Genomic DNA, 23,653 nt, shown 5'->3' on the forward strand with positions numbered 1-23,653 from the left:
CCAAACACAATTTACGTGAACATAACCTGTCTAAATACAAATGTATATTGCCAATTCTCAGATTTTTGTCGAATTTATTTGCATTGATCTTTTCGATATCTTATTGTTATTATTATCCTGACAAATCACAAACGCTTGTTAAAAAATTATTTGTTTTAAACATAATAGTTGGCATCACTATTCTTCCAGTATTATTGCGGTATTTCAATAACAACACCCTACTGTTCATTTGTCAGAATTCGTGACATTTTCCATTTGCTCTCAGAAAGAAGTTGTATGTGTGATCATGAGCAATATTCTGGTAAGTTGTCGTTGTTATCCATTAGAAACACATTTATTCACAAAATTTAAAGATATTCTGATCTAACTTTTTAGTCTTTAAGCTTTAATTTTTAACGTATTTACACTTCGTCTGCTTGCACTTTACCGATATCCCGAAAGGTTAGATATCACAATAATAAGTTTAGGCCTAAAACCACAAAATCTGATACCTTTGGATTTTCGTACCATAATTTTACGTAAAAAATCTTCCAGATTGGAAATCAACAAAAAACAAGACATTTATAAATTGTCTGCATTATTGATCAGATTTTAAGATATTTGTTGGTTTTCCGTCTTTAGAAGCTGTAATGCCAAGGCAAGAGCTGGGCATCACACAAGCCATTCTATCCAGCAAAACTGACAGTTTTGGTTGACAGAAATCAACAAAGGAGGGATTCCTGAACTATCAAAGTTTCCAAGCTATACACACAGTTATTATCTGTGGTGATCTTTATTGGTTCTGTTGGTTTACTTGGACGGAACATGTGTGAACTTTTATAGAACTTTGAAAAGTCTTTATCTGATTTATCTATAAACGAAAATCAGCTATGGTATAATAAGATCAGATGTGCAAACAATGTCAAAGGGTTGTTAAATTAACAATTTGAAGGAAATTATGCTGAAAAAATATGAAAGTTCCCATGCAAATTTAGTCTGTATATCGACAAGTGCATGCCAATAAATGTCAAACTAGTAATACAAAACTTACCACAAGTACATGTAGGTAAAAGCACCAAGTACCTGTTGCGATCATTTTAGTAAGATAGTGTAATTCTAAACAGTAGCAAATAGCTTGTTTAGTACATGTAAATGCATAATGCAATTAATATGATATCCTTTATATTGTGTAATTCAAGGCTATAGATAATGTTTTAGGTAATTGGGGTTTTCACCCCCTGTTTTGACAACAATGGGGTTTTTGTAAATTCAATAGAGTTTTAGCAAAAATTTGTACCCCCTACTTTTGAGCTTTATTGGGTTTTTCATCCCCAGTTGTTTAACTCAATTAGGTAATTTAGGGAATGACATATATAATATAATAAAAATCTACAAAGATTACTATATTATTGTGTGCATGTGAAAAATAAATCAACATTTGTAGCAACATTAGTTAGTTTTAATTTACTTTTCATGTTTGTGCATAATGTACATTTCATAACTCCATTTTCCATAATCCATCACCTGCCACGGGTGTTTGTTTCGCCACTCTATTAAAGTTTTTTCACTTACTTATGTTTTTTTAGTTAAACAACCTCGTTCAAAATCGACGATAATAATGGGCAAATAAATTCTCTGGAGAAATGATCACATCTTGTAACAGATTGTTCAGCAAAGCAGCACAAAAGCTTTTGGTTTCCCCAATATTCTGGTGTAAATACCTGTCTAAAGTGTTTGTTTGTGTGAGGATACTCTTTCTACAGCATCGAGTGGCCATTTTGATATATTAAGAAAATGAAAGTAGAAATCGGAAGGGTCTAGGAATAATAACAGTAATTTACCTCAAAGATTGATAACCGCTGAAAAGACTGCCTTCTTTTCTTTATAAGACTGCATAAATACTATTTGATACATTTTTGAACGGGAAATAACCAGTTTGGTTATAAAAAAATACGTCCGGTGTTTGTAAGAATTGCGTTTCGTGACGCAAGGTTTTGACGGGAATTACGTTATTAAATTTATATTTGCGTTTTTGTACGCTTGATGTTAAATTTAATATCGTTTTTGGTAATTTTAATTGCGTGATAATGCACATACGCTTGTTATCTATAGCCTTGTAATTAATAAATTGGTGGTTACTTGTTAATCCATGATAAATGTTTTATGGCTAGTACAAAACCAGCATTGTTAATTTTGTAAAAGGTAATAAAACAAGGGCTGTTTGTAAAACATGCATGCCCCCCCTATGGGCTCTCCGTTGTAGTGACAGCCATTGTGTGAATATGTTTTTGTCACTGTGACCTTGACCTTTGACCTAGTGACCTGAAAATCTATAGGGGTCATATGCAAGTCATGATCAATGTACCTGTGAAGTTTCATGATCCTAGCCATAAGCGTTCTTAAGTTATCATCCAGAAACCATTTTACTATTTCTGTTCACCTACCTTGACCTTTGACCTAGTGACCTGAAAATCAATAGGGGTCATCTGCCAGTCATGATCAATCTACCTATCAAGTTTCATGATCCTAGGAATAAGCGTTCTCCAGTTATCATCCGGAAATCATTTTACTATTTCAGGTCACCGTGAACTTGACCTTTGACCTAGTGACCTCAAAATGGATAGGGGTCATCTGCGAGTCATGATCAATGTACCTATGAAGTTTCATGATCCTAGGCATAAGCGTTCTTGAGTTATCATCCGGAAACCATTTAACTATTTCGGGTAACCATGACCTTGACCTTTGACCTAGTGACCTCAAAATCAATAGGGGTCATCTGTGAGTCATGATCAATGTACCTATGAAGTTTTATGATCGTAGCCATTAGCGTTCTTGAGTTATCATCCGGAAACCATTTTACTATTTCGGGTCACCATGACCTTGACCTTTGATATAGTGACCTGAAAATCAAGAGGGGTCAACTGCGAGTCATGATCAATCTACCTATCAAGTTTCATGATCCTATGCATAAGCGTTCTTGAGTTATCATCCGGAAACCATTTTACTATTTCGGGTCACCGCCACCTTGACCTTTGACATTGTGACCTGAAAATGAATAGGGGTCATCTGCGAGTCATGATCAATGTACCTATGAAGTTTCATGATCCTAGGCATAAGCGTTCTTGAATAATCATCTGGAAACCATTTTACTATTTCGGGTCACCGTGACCTTGACCTTTGACCTAGTGACCTGAAAATCAATAGGGGTCATCTGCCAGCCATTATTTAATCTACCTACGAAGTTTCATGATCCTAGGCATAAGCGTTCTTGAGTTATCATCCGGTAACCTTTTTTATATTACGGGTCACCGTGACCTTGACCTTTGACCTAGTGACCTCAAAATCAATAGGGGTCATCTGCGAGTCATGATCAATGTACCTATGAAGTTTCATGATCCTAGGCCCAAGCGTTCTTGAGTTATCATCCTGAAACCACCTGGTGGACGGACCGACAGACCGACCGACATGAGCAAAGCAATATACCCCCTCTTCTACAAAGGGGGGGGGGGCATAATAACACCACTTTGTAATTTCATATACATTAATATTTGTGAACTGTAGGTTGATGACAGTGTTTTAGTATTACTTATTTTGTAACTATTATTTTATGTGCAAATAAATGATGTGAAGTGTTTTGTATCTCCGCACAAGGTTTTTTTCCACTTTTTGGGAAGATAGCCCATGGCTTTGGAATTGGGAATTTTATCGGCATTTTAATGAAATTGGGAAAATAAATTCATTAGCCTTTTTTTCCACACGAAAAGTCCACTGATTAGGGAAATATTAAATTTGATATAACCCTTTATAATCGTTCAAATTAAAAGAACAAAATCATATAATACTTTGTTAGATGTAATTGAATTAAAATTGAGATAAAATACACATTAGATTCTTTAAAAAAAAAAAAAAAAAATTTTTTTTTTTTGAAATTGGGAATTTTTTGCCACATTTTGGGAAAAAAGTATACTTTTTGGGATTGGGAACATAGCCGAATTTCGGCTATAAAATCGGTCCAAAAAAAACCCTGCCACACAATACCACATACCTTTTTATATATGTACTGTGTTATGTGTTATTTGAATGTTTAAATTAAAAAAAATATGGATGATATAACATGATGCATTCTAATATTTGCATGCAAATTGTAACTATAGAGCTAAGTGTATGCAGTTTAGACTGTGATTTAAGAATTGCTACAAAATGGCTAGTTTTTTAGTTGCTTCAAAATTTAAACTATTCAACAATAGTTTGCGAAAGAAAATTAGAAACCTGCCAGATACCTGAATTTATTAAATATTTTAATTGCGAAACAAGTATGCTGTTTGGCTGTTACACATAATTATACATTGATAATAAATAAGAAGACAATTAGCGGTGTTAACGTATCCCAATAGTAGAAATCATTTTTCTGATGAAGTCAGTTGTATACAGATGAAAGCTCCAGGTATGGCTTTCAATACCTAGTGTGTGTTATTTGACAGTCTAAAACTTATTGGATTAAAAAAAATCCTGTCAAATTTGTCAATCAAAATTGATTTTACACATCACATGATTTTGATTATGTTAAATCAGTGTACTGTATGCTAAATGCAACTGCTTTAGCAAGCTTTCAAGTTGATTGAGACATTTGATGAAACAAACAGTTTCCGGGGTAGGACCAGTACTTAGTGTCTATACATGTATGACGTACCAGGACGTCTAAAGTCTTCAAGACCTACTAGGTAGAACGAGAAATGTACTTCGACGTACAATTTTCACGGACCCTTGAGTGTTAGCCAATCAGAAGACACCTTACATCTGTTGGTTTTAGAGATATTTGACATTAAACATTATTATTATTACTATTTATACTAAGTTATGCCACTATCGACCGCTTACTCATAGATATTGTGCGTATTTATTGACCTGGCGTGGCGGAAGTAACCTCTGACTTATGCAAGGTATGGTTATTACAAAATACGACCAATGGGGAGGTTATTATACATTTTTATCTCGTTAATGTTTGGTAACTGTTTGGTTACCGTTGGGAATTTCCTACAGTAATGCCTTAGACGATCGTGATACTCCGCCCCGCATGAATTAATACTCACAAAATGCTGAATAATCTTAATTTCAAAAAGGTAACAATTGAATCTTCTTCAAATTTGTATATAATCTATTTCAATGCATTAAATACTTGAAACTTCTATGTGTTTTTTTTTGCCATTCTGATATTTTTATTTATTTTGTCCTTAATTAAAAAAAGAGATTTTAAACATTTATTATGAATAAATCTGAAGGAAAAGCGGCTCAATATTCAAGTGTTTTGATTGGCTGTTCAGAAAATGTGTACGTCGAAGTACAAACATGTATGTCGAAGTACAAATTGTAATTTGAAATACAAACATATATCATGGATGAACCATCTTTCGAACCTCTTAATTTTTGACACATCAATTTGACTCAAATATAATATTGGAAATAGTGAAACATATTAATTAGTACTCTATTTGATAACTAACTTGTTTCTACAATTTTAATTGCTATGTAAATTCTCTTTTGATAACAGATTTTTGCAAGTTTCCAGCACATCCATATCATGTAAAACTTTCAATGCCGCCAAAACAACGAGTACCTGCTTTCCAACCCTTCAGTGTACACCATTAAAATAAATGAGTCACATCATTAGACCATAGTCACGTGACTTATTGCAGCAGCCAAAATGTGTAAATTGTCAGGCAAAGTTGAGAACAAAAATTTGACCATGTTTTTATAGTTTTTTAAAGGAAAATCCTTGTACATGTAAAAAGCATAAAGAAATACGATGATATTTATGTGTTTCATGATTATTCTACTTATTCTAACTGTTTTTGACGCATTTTCGTTGATTTGCTGCTACGTACCAGTCGTCGTAAACAAATTACTTACACACAAAAAACGGTGACATAGTGCGCATGCGCGCATGGGAATAAAATGTAAACAAATGAAGGGTTCGTAAAGCGGTGAGGTTCGAGAAGAGGTACTTTAACGATACTTTGAAGTGTATTTTATATTTGTATGTCGACGTACAATTGTTGTACTTCGACGTACATTTCTCTTCTTGACTTTCAACCCAAATGGTACGCCATAGAATGTCTTTAGGGTTATCTAAAGAATGCTCCCACTTAAGGGATCAATACAGAGACATTCCAGTGACTAAGCCAGTTAGCAGACACTCCATCCATTATACCACAGCCACTAGTTGCAATAATCCAACTCCCAGCTATTGACCCACCGGGTCTGGGAGTTGCAACTAGTTTCGCAATTTACCATAGCAAAATCCCCGCCGGGATTTCAGGCGAAAATTTATTGGTAAAATTAGCAACATAAACTATTTTCTGGCATGAATTAACACAAATAGATCGTCAATATATCTATAATGAGCAAATTAAGATAACTTACATGATGTGGTGTGCTCGCAGAAGAAAGATTTTAATCAAAGTTTCAAACACGTCAAGCGTAAATGTAAATGTCAACTTGTTTGCATATCGAATAGTTTTTATTAACCAAAAGAAAAATTAAAGGAACGCATGCGGTGTGTTTACAACATGTACTAATAAACGGTTTACCTATGCTTTTCTCCGAACATACAATTTATGTTTTTAAGAAAGGTTATTTTCAAATATTAAATATTTGTTTTAAATGGACAGAAATTTTATATATAATTTGTTAAAATTTTAACTAATACTTATGTTAATTGTATATGAATAGCGCTCAGACAACAGACATTAGAAAGAAACAAAAGGAACGATGACCCTTAGATCTGCCATATGGGAATTATAACACAACAGCATCTACAGCAGCAACATTTATTAGCTCTAAAGCATACAATTGCTTTTAGCCATAAACAAAATAGAAAATAACAAAAGGGTAGTGCATGGATTATAAGAATTATGAAAACTAGGAATTGATAGAAGTTACAAAAAGTAATCACTGATACGTAACATAAGTTGTATGACTTTCAATTGATAATGACTTATTCATCAGATACTTTAATAAGGTAAGACATAAATTAAAAATTCACTTCTTAGTTACATAACACTTATCACTTTAATATTGATATTGAGTGTAATTCATTGACTTCTGAGATAGACATTATTATACATTATAACAATAAGTAAAACACTGGAGCATGATTTAAGAACAATGATTTATATAAAACAACCCATTCAAAGTGTAACTTGTATTCATACATATATTCGAACACCATATATTCGTATGTATAGATACATATAATCAGGGATTTCCCCAGGCGATTTTAGCCCAGCGGACTAAAATGCATGCGCTTGACATTTTCACAAGAGCTTGCAAGCTTTAATCCGAATGCTGTCTACATTGGCCAACGTTCAATCAAAACATGCACGCTCTTTTCAGCGCTCTTATCAGCGGTGTGTGCATAAGGGGCATAGGTAACACGTATGAACGATTTACGGGTCGTTAATGGGGATCGATTATGGTCGTAATATCATAATAATGGTTGATAATGATCTATTATTACCGGTACATGTGGAGGTAGAGCAACAATTAAAGATATGCTCAAATTGTTTGTTTGTTTTATTTTAATTAGTTTAAACCTATTTATTTTTGCTCGATTGCATGGAAAGCCGTATGCTTTTATTAACGCTCTCGAAACTGTTTCCTGTGACTAGAACCAGTACTTGGTGTCTTTTGGGGGAGATCGAAGGAACGCTCACAGTGAGGTTTAAACCTGTGACTTCCCGATCGCTAGGCGGACACCATATCCACTACGCCACGGCGATCTTTTAAATATTTTAATTGTTAACGACTATTGCAGAAAATAAACAAGTATAAAGAACTTGCTTAAAAAATAAACCGTAACTGATGTGTGTTGCGGTTGTGCGTAATTAAAGTTATGAAAACAATTAATTGGAATCAAACGTCTTATTTGATTGCTCCCGACCATTTAAAATTTGTTCACACTATTTTCTTAACGGCGACTATAACTTCACAGTACCAACATTTAATATATTCAGATACAATATATACATATTTATAGTTTCTTTTATATTTACGGAATTCGCCATATACCTAAAACACATTTTTCTTTAGTCTCTGTGCATGACAGAATACAATCTAATAAACGACAAGAAATTGGAAGCAAGATTTTCCATTGGTCACAGAATGTTTTTCAATCATTTTTTTGCTTTATGTTTATTTTGGTTGTTATTTAATTTTATAATATATGACTTGACTGAAATGAACTGAGGACAAATACATAAATATTATGAAATTTTGTGTTTTAGTAGCTCCAAAGTAGTGTGGATTTTGGTTTATAACATTTAGAAAGTATATTAAGAAATCGACACCAACCGCCTGCCGCTGTGCCTGACCGAATTTCTGGGGAAATGCCAGTACATGTATATTCTTCGCTTGTTATTCTTGTCTGTGTATCATTACATTCTCATCAGTGACAATTATCAAATGAAAAATCTCTCCAAAACACCTATCACACCAACACATCCGCATTTTGCACAGCACCTCGAACAACACTGATAAAGATCACACTCACATACAGAACAATTCTTTAAAACGCAACCTTCCCTAACGCATAACTCACTTTCACCCATCTCTTTAGTTAACAAAGTCTTTAATACTGACAGCCTCAAGCACTCAACACTCTTAAACGTCCCTCTCAGTCCACTGTCTCCCACTAACGAACGACCGTAGGGATAGACAACTGCAAGGGACGGTTTCCCATCCCGGCCTGCCCTCCCCACCTCCTGCCAGTATGACAAAGGATTTCTTGGTGCGACCCAGTGGACGACTAGACGAACATCCGCAATGTCAATCTGTAAATGACCAGATGTTAGATTTGTATTTTCAACAAGGAACATAATGCACACGTTATCGACACATTATAAATTCACCAATGCATACATACGCATTGCCCTGTACGCCATGAATTAATCGCTCTGTACTCAATCAATTTATCAATAACTTTATAATTAATTCGATAAATGAAGAGACTTCGATTATCAACAAGGTTCATGTATTCAATGTACCACATCTCCATGCCGTAATATCTAGATCAAACAAACACGTTTTGTCAATCTATTTACAGAAAGCTATAGAAGTTGGTCACATTATTAATTGTCCAGTAACTTACCCCCAATCCAAAGGCCACAGTCGCCACCACGATCTTCACACTTCCATCCCCGGAAAACTCATTCAGGATTCGATTCTTTGATAAGTCGGTGGTCGAAGCATGGAACATCTATTTCAATTTGTATTTCAATACATGCATATACCAAAACACTCATATGGTAAACAAATGAACACATGCATTACCGCCTTTCAACTTTATGTACGTCTTCAATGCGGACTCGAAATATAAAATGATTTAATTAAACAATAGTAAATTATGCTTGATTGGTTATTGTCGGCTCTGATACTACTTCAAGTACCCGGTGTAATTAAAAAATATACTGCAAAGTATGTGGGGTACAGAAAATATATACCGGTTTTAAAAAGTATTCCGGAGTATGACCGGGTGCGTATTTTCCGTATCCGGGGTACATTGTAGAATACTTCTGAGTACTCGGGGTACTTTTAAGTAGTACCTGAGCCGACAATGACCAATTGAGCGTAAATTATGTGTGGTGTCCCTCGATCGTGGTTAGGCTTTTGCTTTCAATAAGCACGATCACACACAGGGAAATATATGTAAATTTATCAGCTGTATGTGTGTATATGGTACCCCAGGTACTTTAAAGATTACTACACTGTTCCCGGTGTACGGAAAATATACTAAAAGAACCCCGTCGTATTGCCGGGTGCATTTAAACGTATTATTCGTACCCGGGGAACATTCAATTTACCTAAGGGTACACGGGGTACTTTAAAGTAGTTCCTGAGCCGACGGTGACCAATTGATTATGTGTGGTGTCCCTCGATTGTGCTTAGGTTTTTGCTTTCTGTAAATCTTTTAGCTGTATGTTTTTATATTTCATTATAACAATGCATATTCATTTCTTTGATCTTTCTTGTTTTGTTTGTTTAGTTTCTTTTATGGTGTTTCTTTTTTCCATTTCTTTATACTTTGTGTGTGTGTGTGTATGTCTGCAATATTTTCAATGTATACATGTATATCAGGGTTCGACATTAACTTTTTTTACAGCCAGACCATCGGACCAGCTCCTCTTAAAATGTACTAGCCCGAATATGATGTCTACTAGACCATAAATGACATAACAAATAAACACAATTGTGTCGTGTAACTGTTTAATCAATTATTTATCAGTAAATAATTAGTGAACACAAGAAAGTCATTTTGATGCAAAGAGTAAAAAATAAAATAAAACTATTTAACAACATAAATTGTTTGTTATAATTTCACTGTTTATCACCAGTTAAATAAATGATGTCTGTACAGCAGGTGACATTTATTCAAGGTCATCAAATTCTGGCCTCCTTGACCGCTGTGCTCCATGCAACCACAGCTCCAAGGCCCTTATTCCAGCATAATCTGTGTCAGTTTTACCGTCGGATTCTTCTTTATTAACTTATTTGTCGGATGAAAATCCAATCTTGAACAAAGCCATTCTTTAAATAACATTCTCTTGTCTGCTACGCCAAAATGTTTACATTGATGATACCGATTGTCAATAGAAGTCGTAAAAACATGATGTAAAGTTCTAAGACACTTCAGACAATCATTAATATTCATGACAACTTGACCAATGGAAACAAGCAATTTCTGCGGGAAGCTCTCCTTCGCGTCTAAAAATAGCGTTGAATCATGTGAATTCTCCGCGTTTATTTATATACGCTAGTTTTGTTCTGATGTAAATAACGGATACGAGAGTTATTTTACACATTAAGAGAAAAAGGTTTTCGGTTAGGTATAGTTATATGAATCAGTATAGATTTGTTATGTACGACCAGTCGGACAAGCTAGCCCACAGTTTTACTAGCCCGACCACCGATCTTACTAGACAATGTCTGTCGGACGTGCCTTAGTGTCGAACCCTGTATATTAAATAATCTAGCCTAATAGCCGAAAACAAATGTGGAATATGTTCAATAAATATTTTAATTGGTGCAGAAAGTGTTTCATAGCATTTCAACCCTCATTCACTTAGTAAAATAGTTAAAGTTACACCAACACCACATAGTATCTTTATTTTAATAACAACTTGTTTACAATGCAAACATACGCCCGATATTATTCAACTTACTAACGGAACATGCCACTTATCCTATCGCAGCGAAATTACAGTCATAAGAATGTGTCCTAATTCAAACTACAATGTTATACACAATACAATTTCAACTGCTACCCAATACAATTTCAACTGCTACCATAAGACCAGATCGTCAGATACCACTGTGAAAACAATTTGTGCAGTGTAATCCTTTCTTTCCCTTTGCTCTAATCGACAATAACAACTTCCGCCATAAACAATTTGATATCAATTTTATGTTTTAAGCATTTCTCAACAAAGTAGACGCAAATTGATGTCGATTGTAACAGGTATTGTGTTTGTAACAATGTATTAGGTTGATTTAACTGGATTTTATGGACATATGTGTGACATTATTTTTTTACATTGATTTTAATTTTACAAAGAAGAACTATGAGCTGTACGTATGTACTCATAAAAGCTCAGAGCATTCAAGAAGAACTACCACAGCCACCAAACCAGCTTTAAATTCCTGTGGCTAGAAAACAAAAAAAAATATAAGATGCTAGATCTTTAAGCTAGGAACAAGTAACTTGTTTTAAGATTGATTTTTTAAGATGCATTACTTAATTATTGCAACAATTATAATATTTTGAACACAATCATGTGCATATATTTATTAAAAAATACATGGTTATAAAAAAAAAACTTAAAAAGCTTTTGCCTGTAAATAAGGTAGCACCTATAATCATATTAGGAGGCTATTAACTGGAGTATCCCACAAATATCTGGCATGTAAGAGCAAAGAGGCAGCTATTTGGGACAAAAACATGTGAAAAACAAGATCACTGACAAGACTTCCGGCAACATGACCTTCATGATGTATGTGTTTTTAACATTTGATGTTAAGACTAGTACTAATTAATTCATATGTATTAAAAGTTGTCTATTGTTTAAAGTTAAATGTTTTGAAATGTTAAAGGGAATAAAAGTTAACTGATTCTATAATGAACCAGTTTCGAATAGGCCTAAATAACCTGATAGCATGAACATCCACTGTGCTGGCCGCTTTTCAGATTGGTATTTATTTGAGGCGCTGCCGGATTGCTGCTCATCTTTGCATTTATCGTCATCATCACAACTGTCTTCGCTTTCTTCGACCGGGTCCGTTTTGACAACTTTTCTTCTCGTACCCGGCATTTTTTGCGGGAAATTTGTAGGTGGCTGGATAAATGCTCATGTCGTCATAATCGCAAAAAAACACGATTCAAACCGGCCCGATTTGAAATGGATCAAAACGCATTCTATGATGTAATTTGGTACCCGATTTGTAGTAAAGGTCTAGCATTCTGTTTTAGCGCTCGTTGAGTATGATTCGCATAAGTAATATTCACACAGAAATAAATGAACATGATTTACGTTAGCAGAATATAAACATAAAACGTTTTACAGGTGAACGGAAATCATTGGATGATATTGAATAAATAGCAATACTATTTACGTGTAATGATTAACTTTCCGTGAAACATTCTTGACTGTAATTTATTTAGTGACAGCACTGTGTACATATTTATAGCCTTTAAAGTCTTCAATATCGGCAAACGTGGGAGATATGCCCAGGCCGTGCAATGCTCCATGTGCATTCCCGGTTGAATAGATGCTTTATTTGATTACTTTAACGTGTCATTCAGATTCTTACTCAGACCTTTGTCCAATAAATATCTTGTTAGTTATTCGATAACATAACAGTCCCAATAAATGTGACGTATTTCACTATTAACTATGATGCCATTGACTTATAAATAGTATAACTAATAAAACATCTTATAGGAATATATCCATTAAAAAGCAGATCTTTATACGAACCTTACGTGGTTATCGTACGGCATATTCATGCCACTATGCACTTGCATATTTGGGTTCAAAGCTTGAGCATGAGAATATACTGTGAATGTGTTAACGTTAATGACGAATCAGTCGGGATTAAGCGAGATTTTGATGTCAATGTAGTTATTAATTGTTCGTAATTTTATTTCATCGCTACTCAAAAAGTTGTAACTCTGCTGCTCTAGTCTCCTTCCTACTATTGAGTAATCAAATGGTTATTAAATTGAATTCCTTTTAATTCCCTTTTATAATTGTTTAATTTGAGTTGCAATGCTATGGGGTAAACTTTTATTTACACTTATATGTATCATGAATATTGATGGGCAAAGTGTGAGCGCTCTAAAACTGGTTTGAACCCCCAATGCTTTGCATTGACCGCTCCAATGCGACGGCCCCAGCTTTATTCTTCTATGTGTGTATGTTGTTGCTTTTTTTTGCTGGTTCTTACTGTTTTGGTAATTGGTCACTTGCCTTAAATAAAGGACCAAATTTTTTTTTTTTAATGAGAATGCAATACTGGAGTTTCACTTCTATATATTAACATTTTTCGAACAATTTTAACCTATGTAAATGTTTCATTGTTGACTGAATAAATTTGACAACTACAATTATCTTAGGCATTAAGACACCATGTGTTGGTATCGCACAAATAAAACGGTTATTGAAGGGAAAGATTGTCGACATTAGGTTGATATTGGCTTATTTAGAGAGAAAAGAGGTTATGTGTATTTGCTTTAAAAAAATCGAATTGATATCATGTACAAAATCCGAATAAACGTACATATTTATGTGTTTTATACATTGTGAACCATGTTCAATAAAATTAATAAAATAATATAAAAAGTGATTTAAAGTCATTACATGTTGACAGTCAATCTTCGCTGTGCTTGTCACGAGAATCAATCAATTCTGATTCTAGCAACACATTACATCAGATACATTTAATTATAATAAGTCACTTACAATTTGCAAATTTTACTTTCCGACAATTTTTCACGAAAGATGCCATCCACCTACTGTTTAGGCCCCACCCCTCATTAGCACTTCCTCCCATTTTTTAGTCTGTCGTAATTCCTTTTTGTTATCTCTTAATCATATACAAAATTCAATATTTCTTGAGTTTCGTGTTTCTTTAATATTATAATTAGGATAACAAATCCAAATGGTGTAAAATCTTAAGTTATTTCCCTTTAAATAAAAGGATATTCGATTATGAATCAGATGATCCCAAAAGAGCACATATTGTGAACAAAGTCTTGATTTGTGTGTCAGACATATACCCTTAAAAGTTCTTAGATACAATCGTCTGGTATTACTATTTGTTGGAATTTGCTATTATCTTTTCTGTTTCATTAATGAGGTTGAACAACAACTAAACAGTCTAATATAGACAGTCAAAATGGCACGAATGCTGTGTTGTTCGTTTCATTTGAAATGCAACGCATCCATACTATCGAAATTGTGCTTGTTTATTCTTAATAATCTCTCTCCTTTGCTCGTGTTGTCTGAAAAAAAGGAAGTTTGCTGCGCATTTTATGTATAATGCGCATGAGCAGAAATCAACTACAAGTATTATCCCGCACCGTACTATTTGTCCTGCAATCATAACTAATTGGTATATTCCGCTATGTGGAATTTCACACTTGACACGAACATTGACATCTGGTTCAGATTTATTCTTAACTGGTGTTATACTATAGTTAACATCCGATATAATGTCAGTGTTCTGTACACAAATGGATAGTATTTTCAGGAGGATATGGGGCGAATAATAAAACAAACGAAAGGTGCTGTAAAAAACGTTGATAGATCCGGTTTTAACGAGTTTGCAGTTTACGAAACCGTCCGATATTCTCGAGTGGGCATTCGTCTTCGTCCGAGAAGGAATGAGATAAATCGGTATATGTAATACTGTATTCGAGAACACGCGAATATATCAAATTGGTTTGTGTGAAACCTGTGGCAAAACATATTAAATTAAAACAACAATGAACTGGAAAAAAAAACAACAATAAAATGAAACCATATTTACGAACGGTACGTTATAAAGGACAATCGAATGTTTATTTGTCAATTCTAGCTTTGTATTTAACATTTAAGGGGTTTTAATAGCCTCAGATTTCGGCATTTTGACGCAAGTAAGTTGAAATTGTTGATTTGTTTCTTAATTGGAAATTTTCTTCCCTCCGTTATTTTTACCCAATAAAATCTTGACACACGAGTCAACATCAACCATACTCCTTGCAAGGGCTATGGTATGACCAGTTATGCTACTATTGGACATCACTCCTGTTTATTTTAAAGGTTACATTATTCTAAATAATTAAAAAGTGAAATTGTATACCCTTTACAAAATCATCTTTCTTGACTGGAAGACATGTTTTCAATTAATGACACTGGATGTGTTATTTTTGTCTCGACCTTTGTGCAGGGAAAGTATTGACGTTCACTAAGACATCACTGTCATGGTTTAAGACTAGAGACAACAGCTGGAAACTGAGGCGTAGGTGGGCTACAATCAACTAACAATAAGCTGGAAAAAACGTTAATAAATACAGTGAACTTAATTACGTTTCAAGCCCTTTCTCACATATCAAATAACATACCTTTTTATCTTTTGAATGCACTGATATTAGAATGGTATAAGAAAATATGTGGTTATGGGGGTCCCGACGTGCAACATGTTGACCTTATTTGTTAACTAAAGTAAAAGGTTTTACATTTAATTACATAGCATACATGGAATAAGTATAGAATGACCTAAACACCTTCATCTGATTGCAGAGACTATTGGACCTCGTTTACCTTATACAAATTTCTTTCATGTCAAATAAATCAGTGCTTAAATGGAAAAGAACAATAACAGCCCTAATAATGTCCAACCCTTGAGAATTAATTTACGTCAAACGGTCGCGATCAAATAACGGCATGCTTTGGGGTTTTTATGTTCATAATTTAGACTTACGATGTAAAACAATATCAATAGAATATTTCAGAATAGTTGGGATACGGTTAGATCTATATCATTTATGATTGGCATTACACATTCATGATAATTTGTTATTTTTTACAAACTGCTTATAGACCTCTTTTTGCAAATTGCCGTGTAAGATAATTAAAATTGAAACACATAGAATTGCTTTCATTTCATGTTTCAGAATAAAAACATTCATGCGAAGTAGCTCAATTATTGAATTTGTATCAAATTACAAGTTCGGTAGTCGCATTCAGCTAGCATTTTTGAAATACCTTTAACATCTTATAACGCGATCTTCAAGCAGTAGTAATTATGTTAAGCTGATTATCTAATATTGAGTTAATATGTATTACTTTATAATCAGATTTAATAAATATGGTTTCTTAGAATTGGACAAGTATTTTTATCAAATTCAAGAATTAAATAATTTATTCATGTATGAAAGAATGGCCTTAAAACAGCAATTTGCACTGCTTATTTTTTCCGATGACATGCTCAAAATAGTAGTACCAAGATGATCTACCAAGTGACTTCTCAGACCTCATAGCGTACTATATAGTTTGTGGTTGTCAACAGGAGTGCAATAAGTGTATTCATTATAACACTCACACAAGGTCCCATGCATGTCACATGAACAATCGATGTATTTAGAGCTTCTGTCACGATATCAGTTGGACGTATGTTACGATTTTTGCGAGCCGTGTGCTGACTTCTAGATAACATTTTATATATAAACCAAACTCCCACCATCCACTCCACCAGAGTATAAAGTGTGAGAACGTTTCACACATGTGTAACCAGTCGATAGATTTGTATGTCCCCCTGTGTCTATACTGTGGGACATATTATTTTTGCCTTGTCTGTTTGTTGGTTTGTTTGTTGGTTTGTTGGTTTGTTGGTTTTCGTCAAACTTTAACATTTGCCTTAACTTTTGCAATATTGAATATAGCTATTTGATATTTGGCATGCATGTGCATCTCATATAGTTGGACATTTTGAGTGGTGAAAGGTTAAGGTCAAGGTCATCCTTCAAGGTAAAACGTCAAATATATTGGGTGGGGGACAAAGTGTTTCACAAACACACCTTTTTATAATTAATAATGTCATTGATACACTTTATGGTTACATTGTTTCTGAAGTTCAAATACATAACATCGTGGTCATTGATACTCTGGTACTTGCTAATATTGTTTCTGTAGTTCAAATTTACAAGTATTATATTCACTACATTTTTGTCATAAATGTCGATCAATGTTTGGAAACTGTTTACTAAATTCTCAAAATAAAATAAAGCAGTAATACTTTTATGTCATGAGATACTTCTGATTTTAACTAAAAAATAAATACATTAACTAAGCCGAGCTTCAAATTATCCCTTCAATACTCAGATTTACTCTTCAATTATTCAGATCAGGTGTCAGTTAACTCCTGGGTTAAAAAAAATATTGAAATCAATGTGAAGAACTTTACATTTATGCCAAGCGTCTAGAAAATTCCTTGGCAAACAGCGTATACCCAGATGAGACGCCGTTTGCAGCCATTTGGGCACCATTTAATATTTGTCTCATATACGCCACACCAGTTACTTGCGTACGATCTACCACCTACTTAAATACAAATGCGTAGAAATACGTCCGACAAATGGTCCATCGCCCAATATGTTTGCGTATAAACTCTTTATCTAACCACCATAATGAAAATGAAAATAAATACAATATAATAAAATTGACACGAAATGCGTACAATTATAATCGTTTCTAAAAAATTGTTAAAATGAGATATACAGGTCAAATGCAATATTTGATGTAATAAAGCAGCAATGTTTGATGTAATAAAGCACACAGGTTGATGATAGATATATTTTGTTCACATATTTGTATTGAATTATTAAATCATATAAGGTAAAATCGCATTATGCTGTTTCCAATTTCTTTGTACCAAATATCCGACTACCACGCCACAGATTCTTGCATTTTGGTATTTGCATACGAATGGTTACGTGGTTACAATAGTGATAAAGAGATTTCCATATGTGGGAACGATCAATGCACATTTATCATGCTTTTCCATTTATTTCCAATAGAGAACATTATGTGAAAAACAATGTCTGATATAGAGTCCAGCCAACAACCGTCGTCGAAGACTTCAATGCGGTAGTTCGTAGAATCGGTTTTCCGTATTGGCATTTTGCCAAATGGTTTTCTTCGCACAATAGTATCGATTGGACACAGACAGGCGACATTAGCAGACAACGGTTCCAAGAGGAATGTTGTGGCACTGTGTGATTCAATTCTTGTTCTTCTTTAATTAAAATCTTACAACTGGTAGGGTTGATATTGCGCCTTTTGTCTCATAGATTAGGTTTTCGATTAACTACCTTATTTGAAAGTGTTTTTCTCGCTTCAAAGGAAACCATTATTTGTGTCCGGGATTTTCGTCTTTAGACATCTTTAAGGTATGCAAAGATATGTGTTTATGCAATTAAAAACGTTTCATTCTTATTGTTGAATTTTATGTTTTCGGTGTTTGCTCGTTGATTTTTGTTTATTATGTGTTTTTATTTTTACATACTGCGTCCATATTTCCTTTGGGTGGACGCTTGTTTGGTCCGTTCTGCTTTTTAATCATATGACTTAGTATTGTGATAGTGGCGTATTTTGTTTGTTGATTAATAAATAAGCTCTGAAACAGCAATTCAATATCAGCAACAGTTAAATTGCGTATTTACAAAGAAAAAATCTAATTTTCTATTATATGGTTTGTTTAATAATTGTTACATTCAATTTGCCTAAAATAATTGAAATATGGTCATATTTCTTTGTGCGAACGGTTTTTTTACCACATGCATGCATTCATTTGATTTGTTGTTTTGTATGCTATAATTTCAATAACAAAATATATACATGCGTGATATTTTGCTTTCTCTTTTTAAATACTTTATGCAAAACAATATTTAATTGGTTTGTTTCCACTACAGATGTCATATGCAATTAATATCTTTAGGTGTGATTATCCGGATATACCTATACAACCATGTGTTTACTATAATACCTAAGTTTTAGATTATATCTAATTTTCCTTATTTGATCGCCCACTAAAGACATGATTCCGATAACAGAAAGACAATAACTTTTATTATGATGTATTTGCAACGATGACAAGGTGCCATTGCCACAGAAGAAAAATAAACACCACGTGATCTTGCGCGAACTCAATGAATTACCAGGCGTAAATCAACATGGCATCAAGTGCTTTGTCAACATGCAAATTATCGGTCGAAATCAAATTCGTTTAGGTTATTACACTCACCGGAATCGTGCGACAAGAAAGCAAAATGTGATAGTAAACAGTTTAAACAATCCTGTTATTGAAAAGCAGAATGGGATGGTAATGACTGAACAACAGTCAATGTATTGGTTATTATTTTATTGACAAAAATAAGAGCATCAGATGTTGAATGGGCAAACTACGATAGCGGTTTTTCCTAATAGTGCTAATGCTTACTCGTTTATTGAGAAAAAGCTGGCGACACGACAGTGTTGGCATAGCAACAGTTCCATCAAATCGATCAAGTTAAACTACATCTCAATTTTTAAGGTGCACCTAAATGTCATGTCCGTGATTTTATGGCCGTATATTTACTTGCAGCCCTCACACGCATACACAGGTATGCTTAATCATACCAGGAAATATTGCGAACTTATTTGATGTGTGAGTTGTTTTAGCGTTTTTCTGAAAATAGTAATTCGGGTAAAATTGTTCAGATAGATTTTTTCAGTTTTTTTAATCAATGTTTTCACCTAAAAGCCAATCATGCAATATACCGCAAAACATGGTGTATTGTTTGAAAGTTGTAAAATCAACGACAGAATACTTAAAGATTTTTGTGTCTGGTTACTCAACATGATCTACAATTTCAAAATACAAGAAGATATTTTACAGTTTGTCATAAATTATTGTAAATAATTTGATGTGTGTTTGGTCAATAGTTGGTGTTTTTGTGTGTGTTTTTTGTTATGTTTTGGGTTACTTTTTTCTTCAAATACATGTTTGAAGATAAATGCTGTTTGTTATTTAATTAATTCATTTTTAGGATTCTAATCTTTGTCATATAATTAATTAAAAAGCTCTATATACATATACGTGCGATGTTATTATTTTATATTGAATATAGACATTAATGTACATATATATCGCATTGAATTAAAACAACTGTCAACTGTGGAACCCCTTGAACATATTTACATCGCCCTAGTCATCATACGTCACATATTGTGTTCTCTGTTTTTTTAATATTGACTTGATGCGCAGAAACGAATGTTAATTTGTGAAGCACTGACCAAATACTTCAATTAAGCTTATTAGTTATTATTTATTACATATTGCCTATTAACCATTTTTGTGACGTCAACAACGCCCTCTGTCAAATTATTGGAAAACTTGTTTGCAGTCGACATGGTTTCGATAATGTCCGTTTCATCAACAGCAGTCGATATGACCATGTATCAATTCTTTAGTAAGTGTTTGTGTTTCTTGTTACAATTAATAACAGCACAAAGATAGCATTATGAATATAGAAAGTATTCCCATTCTGCATGATACTTTATTAAGGGCTGTTGCATATGCTACGTAAACTCTTTTGAAGCTATTATCAACGAATGCGTTTGGTATACAATTGGGATTAATATTAGGCAATTTATAATCAATAATTAATCTTAATTTAATTCATAGACAAAATCCTAAGATGGAAATTTATATATATTTAGGCTAATTAGTCAAAGGAAACTGTTCCTGTGGTGAATATCACCATTTTCTCGGCAATAGAAATTTTCAATTAAGGTGTGTGTATGTTATGACAATATATATCATATTTCATTTATGTCATTTAATTCCCTGATAACAGACACTATGTCCATTGTACAATAAATTAACGGGGATAAAACATATTTGTTAGACAACATTTACTAGATTATCCTCTCTCAAGCGAACATACCATAAACTATCGCAGAAGGCTTTTAGTAATGACGGCTGCGTAGGGACAAACCAGCTATGGCCGCACTTTTCGATGGTAGTTAAATCAGGCATATTTGCAATAATCATATATAACTTTGAGGTCGTAATGTTCGGTAAAATCGAATCAGATTCAAAAGGAACAAGAAATATCTTTAAACAAGATATACGGCGTTGACTGTTGTTGGAGTTTATGAAAGGTAAAGAGTTCAATGAATGAGATCAAGGATAGCAAATGTCTTTTTTTGTGCAGTTCTTATCTGCATCACACGCAGTACGGAATGTTACGCGGAGTTTTTGCGGCTTATTTTACAATATTACATATTGCCTGTCATAAACCTATAGATATAAAACAGAAAACCAAAAGAATAACGGAAGTGAAATTAAAACATACGAGTCAACCGGCCACACGCGAAGTATCCGTACATATTTTAAATATTTATACGCGCGTTCTTCGAACAAACCTGTTTTAGTGGTTTGTCGGGCATTGCTATTTGATTCGATTATTAATAGTATCGAGAATCATCGCGCTCATGCTTAATACATTAGTCAATATGGTCGAATAATTCTTGTTAAATTAATTAAAAATAATATTTATCATTGTATTGTTGAAAATACATTTAAAATCTATTATAGACATACCATAATTATATCTCTGGATATCTTCATTTAACATCTTTCTGGTCTAAAGAAAATTCCAGTTCACCTAGTTCATACGATGGCATAGAGGTGACATTCACTTCTCTTTTTTTAAACTGCTCTCCTCTTTTATTCTATCTCGTGGCCACGAGTTAGCTATGTCGTGGCCACGAGATAGAAAAAAGAGAAGTGCCGAACTAAGTAAAAGCGGCGAACAATTAAAAAAAGCTGTGCTTCTCTTTTTTTAAATTGCTCTCCTCTTCTTTAACTCGTGGCCACGAGTTAGCTATGTCGTGGCCACGAGATGGAAAAAAAGAGGAGTGTAAAACTAAATAAAGGCGGCGTACAATTAAAAAAAAGAGCGGTGCAATAAATAAAGGCAGAGTGCATTAAACAAAAGCGGAGAACAAATTTCGCTATCTCGAGATCCCGAGTAAGTCAGCCAATCAAATTTTGCGTAACATGTGTTAATATTCTGTACGCATAAATATAGCTGGTCAAAGCAGGCAATGCTCTGATATAACATGACATACTACTATTAGTACTACTATAACTACTACTACTACTGCTGCTGCTGTTGTTGTTGTTGCGGCTACTACTACTACTACAACTTCTACTACTACTACTTCTACAACTACTACTACTACTAGTACTACTACTACTACTACTACTACTACTACTACTACTACTACTACTACTACTACTACTACTACTACTACTACTTCTACTACTACTACTACTACTACTACTAATACTACTACTGCTACTACTACTACTACTACTACTACTACTACTACCACTACTACTACTACCACTTTCGTTTTTCTTTTGGTGTTCTGTTTTGTATCTATAGGTTTATGACCAGCAATATGTAATAAGACTTAGAAAATAATGTTTAAACTATAAATACAATTTTGATGTTAGGAAATAGTTAGAAAAATAAAAGAAATAATTTTGAGAAGTCAGAGACTTGTTTTACTTTCACCAAATACATTGACATTCGATTACGTGACAGATGCTGGACTGGCCATTTTTTTTAAAGACTATACTGATATCAATGTACTGCAAAGCAATATGGTCGTTACATGCTATTCTATACATGAACATATATATAAGACACTTAAAAAAACACAAAGGATTTTACAAATGTAATGCCCAAAGGTGCTCATGGCATAATAATTAACGGGTTCTAACGGTATATAATACATTCATTCCCGCTAAAAGTACAGCGGCGAAACGATTATATTTTATTATTTCCTTAAAAATTGGAGCATAAAGGTATGATAACGAGCAAATCAGGTTACTGTCATTTCTTCTTGAAACTTATAAGGTTCGACACGAATCAAAACAAGGCTCGACAAGCCTCGCCGTAATGTTATTCTCAGCCTTAACTGATAGATCACAAAACGATAGGGTGTTGGTCACCCATACAATCTTAAGGCATTATTTTATCTTTCAGCTGACTTTAATTTTAAGTGCATTTTTCAATAAAGCTTCAACCACATTTTATAAGGTTTGCCAAACGTGACAATAGCAAATTGCCTATTCAAAGGAGTATAAAACAAATTCTGTCGTAGCGCCCTTTCCTATGACCGTCACTTAAGAACGATTTGCAGCTGGTACCAATTCCCTCCTGTTTGTGGAACTAACGTTTCGATGTGTTTATATCGGCAAATAAGTTGTTAAGTTGCCACCTTGATGTTTCCATTCAGCAAAGTTTTTCCTCGTAAAAAAACAAACCCAGCAAGGAAGCTCAGTTGGTAGAGCGCTGGAAGGCAAATCCGAGGCTCGCAAGAACGATTACGGCACGGCAGCATAACGTGTGAGAGGATTGTTAATGTAATCATTTCTAAAGGCTTAAGGCCTATGTTGTATTCAATAAATGAAGTTGAACTGGTAAAGCAGCTTACCTAAGAAAGGTGTGATAACATTTATTTGGCGAAATACCATTCCTACCGTCGTTTTCTCTAAATCTTTGAAGACTGCGCTGCACAGATAA

The 23,653-nt window shown here is 33.8% G+C and overlaps 2 protein-coding genes across 3 annotated transcripts in view; one reads left to right on the forward strand and one right to left on the reverse strand.

Annotated features, from left to right (window-relative positions):
- Window positions 1–12,377, reverse strand: part of LOC127869627 (ribonuclease H2 subunit B-like) — a 35,327-nt gene extending 22,950 nt beyond the window's left edge. Inside the window, exon 1 of the mRNA XM_052412284.1 lies at window positions 12,179–12,377. Within this exon, the coding sequence (XP_052268244.1) occupies window positions 12,179–12,341 (163 nt within the window). The 5' untranslated portion in view covers window positions 12,342–12,377. The remainder of the gene's footprint in view (window positions 1–12,178) is intronic.
- Window positions 12,378–18,229: 5,852 nt separating this feature from the next.
- LOC127866369 (uncharacterized) overlaps window positions 18,230–23,653 on the forward strand; it is a 31,167-nt gene continuing 25,743 nt past the window's right edge. For both annotated transcript variants that reach the window (XM_052406852.1, XM_052406853.1), the window contains exon 1: window positions 18,230–18,460. The gene's annotated coding sequence lies outside the window, so the exon portion shown is untranslated. The remainder of the gene's footprint in view (window positions 18,461–23,653) is intronic.

This window comes from Dreissena polymorpha, chromosome 2, assembly GCF_020536995.1.
Source record: "Dreissena polymorpha isolate Duluth1 chromosome 2, UMN_Dpol_1.0, whole genome shotgun sequence".
NCBI classification, from domain to species: Eukaryota; Metazoa; Mollusca; class Bivalvia; order Myida; family Dreissenidae; genus Dreissena; species Dreissena polymorpha.